The following is a 2,338-nucleotide window of genomic DNA, read 5'->3' on the forward strand; positions in this document are numbered from 1 at the left end:
TTTAGGTAATAGATAGACTTCATTCACTTTGCAGCAAAAGTTCAACAAAGGACTCTAATGGTAAACAAAATTTAGAACTAACAAGCAATGTCTGGAGCTGACAACAAAAAACTAATCCTGTCTTTGAATTTCAGAAAAGCAGATAGAACAAAACAACACCTCAGAAACAGACTTAAGATTAATATCCTCCCTTCAAATCATTGACCACATCATATGGGATGGGGGTAACGGTCTCCAGAGTAGCACCTTCAACCATGAACCCTGGTTTGGGTCCTTGTGGTTGCCTTTTTGTGCTGACAATTTCACCTCTAGCCTTGGCATCAGCCTTTAGTTGATCATTCTTCTTAATCCTCTCTCTGACTTCTTCGGTGCATCGAGACTGCTGAACATGCTCAATCCTCACATGGATCCTCTTTTTTAAGATCTTGTTACGAACCTGAGATACAGAACAAGAAAGAGAGGAATGAGACTGACATACATCACGAAAGTTCATGATAACACCAAAGGAACAAGGAAAGGGAACACACTCAAAAAGGACCTTTAGCAACAAACTTTCACATTAAGGATGGAAAAACCAGCAAAACACCCTAACAGAAGACAAAAAAGAGATTTCGCATAATAATCATCCAATATATAATTAGAATGTCCTTTGATAATTCAAATAGTACTCTACTATCGCACACAGTTAGGGAAAATGACAACAGTGTTTTGAGAAACTAGCAATACATATCATTGAGATGCATTCTTATTCTGAAAATGTATTTAACTATCATTTGAACAGTAAGAAAGATTAGAGAAAGCCAATTAACTTGAAAACTAATAATCTTGTCCATGCAGGAAGTAATATAACCCACAAATGAAATCAAGCTTGAACAATACAACAAATACATGTTAGAAATTATAATTCCCAAACTTCAAAATATCCATTCCATTCTTTTATTTGATGTTCACAGATATACTGCTGCCAGTATCCATCCTCAGTTCCATTAAGCTTAAGTTACCTTAATAAGTGTAAAACTCCAACCATTCAAAACTCTAACAAATTGTTACTCCAACACTTAACTCCTCTACCTCAAGGAACAAAACCAAGACAACACCCTATGCAAATTTCTTTTCAGGTATTGCCCTTCCCCGAAACAGAGATGAGTCTGATTCCTATTGTGGGGACGAGCTTTGGGTGACAGTAAATCACAACTTAGAGGCATCTAAGCAATCTTTTCCATATACTGCAAGGAAAAGGATGGGGAACACAAAGCAGTTTCACATACAACAAGGGAAAGGTTGGGGAGCACAAAGCATTTCATTGAGAGCCAAAAGATAGAACCTGTTCATAGGGAGCTAAAGGAGCAAATAAGGAAAAAACACACCAGTTTTAGGTTTTATCTCGACTGTTGGAATCCCCTAGACATAAAGGAAGATTCTAGTCTCTCGACAAAGCGAGTTCAAACATTGCTTCCAGTCATATGTTAAAATACTATGTGTAACACTCGAACTTTTTTAATCAGCCTGTATAAATTCCTGGTTAGCTGGTTATATACAAAAATTCAGATCTTTTCACAGAAACTAGCAATTCTATCTAAACGAATTCAATCAACAAATCTTACAACGAGCAACAGCAAAACGAGAAGATACCAAATATCTCCGTAGAAACTAGCAATATGTAAAACTGCAAATCCAATCAAAAAATACTAGATCTCCTTACAGAAACAAATTATTACTATCTAAACCTGTAAATCCAATCAAAAAACACTAAACAAACAAAGTCATAGAACAAATTATCATATAAACATGCTCAAAATTAGTGTTTTTACTAATTATCACTATCTAAACCTATAAATCCAGTCAATAAACACTAAACAAACAAAGTTACATAACAAATTCACGAAATATCATACAAACATGCTCAAAATTAGTGTTATTTAATAATTATTACTATCTAAACCTATAAATCCAATCAACAAACAAAGTTATATAACAAATCAACAAAACATCAACTAAAAATGCTCAAATTTACTGTTTTTTCTTTTACCTGTTTGTTGACTTCAACACCAACGGCACGTTTGGTAACATTCCAAATACGACCAGTACGTCCATGATAGAACTTATGAGGCATACCTTTGTGAACAGCACCATTAACCTTAATATCAACATAATCACCGATTTTGAAAATCCTTAAATAAGTTGAAAGTGGGATAACTCCCTTCTTTCTGAATGCACGTGAGAATGAATCTCTTGTACGAGACCTTAATCCATGTCCTGCCGGCATCTTTTTTGCTCTCTCAGAGAAATGCACTCAAGGTGTTTGTGAAAAGGTGTGAGAGAGAATGCGAGTGAAACC

At 35.2% G+C, this 2,338-nt stretch overlaps 1 protein-coding gene across 1 annotated transcript; it reads right to left on the reverse strand.

The window, feature by feature from the left end:
• On the reverse strand, nucleotides 1-2,338 carry LOC132049169 (large ribosomal subunit protein eL21x/eL21w). Its single transcript, XM_059439866.1, has 2 exons — nucleotides 2,030-2,338; nucleotides 1-436 (listed from the first exon to the last, which is right to left on the reverse strand). The coding sequence occupies exons 1-2, from the start codon at nucleotides 2,264-2,266 to the stop codon at nucleotides 179-181; spliced, it is 495 nt and encodes a 164-aa protein (XP_059295849.1). The 5' UTR covers nucleotides 2,267-2,338; the 3' UTR covers nucleotides 1-178.

Source organism: Lycium ferocissimum, chromosome 3 (assembly GCF_029784015.1).
Source record: "Lycium ferocissimum isolate CSIRO_LF1 chromosome 3, AGI_CSIRO_Lferr_CH_V1, whole genome shotgun sequence".
NCBI classification, from domain to species: Eukaryota; Viridiplantae; Streptophyta; class Magnoliopsida; order Solanales; family Solanaceae; genus Lycium; species Lycium ferocissimum.

Coding starts and splice junctions, on each gene's coding strand:
- LOC132049169 (XM_059439866.1), bottom strand. CDS start 2,266: ATGCCGGCAGGACATGGATTAAGGTCTCGTACAAGAGATTCATTCTCA. Junction 437..2,029: donor GTGTTGAAGTCAACAAACAG/GTAAAAGAAAAA, acceptor TCTGTATCTCAG/GTTCGTAACAAGATCTTAAA.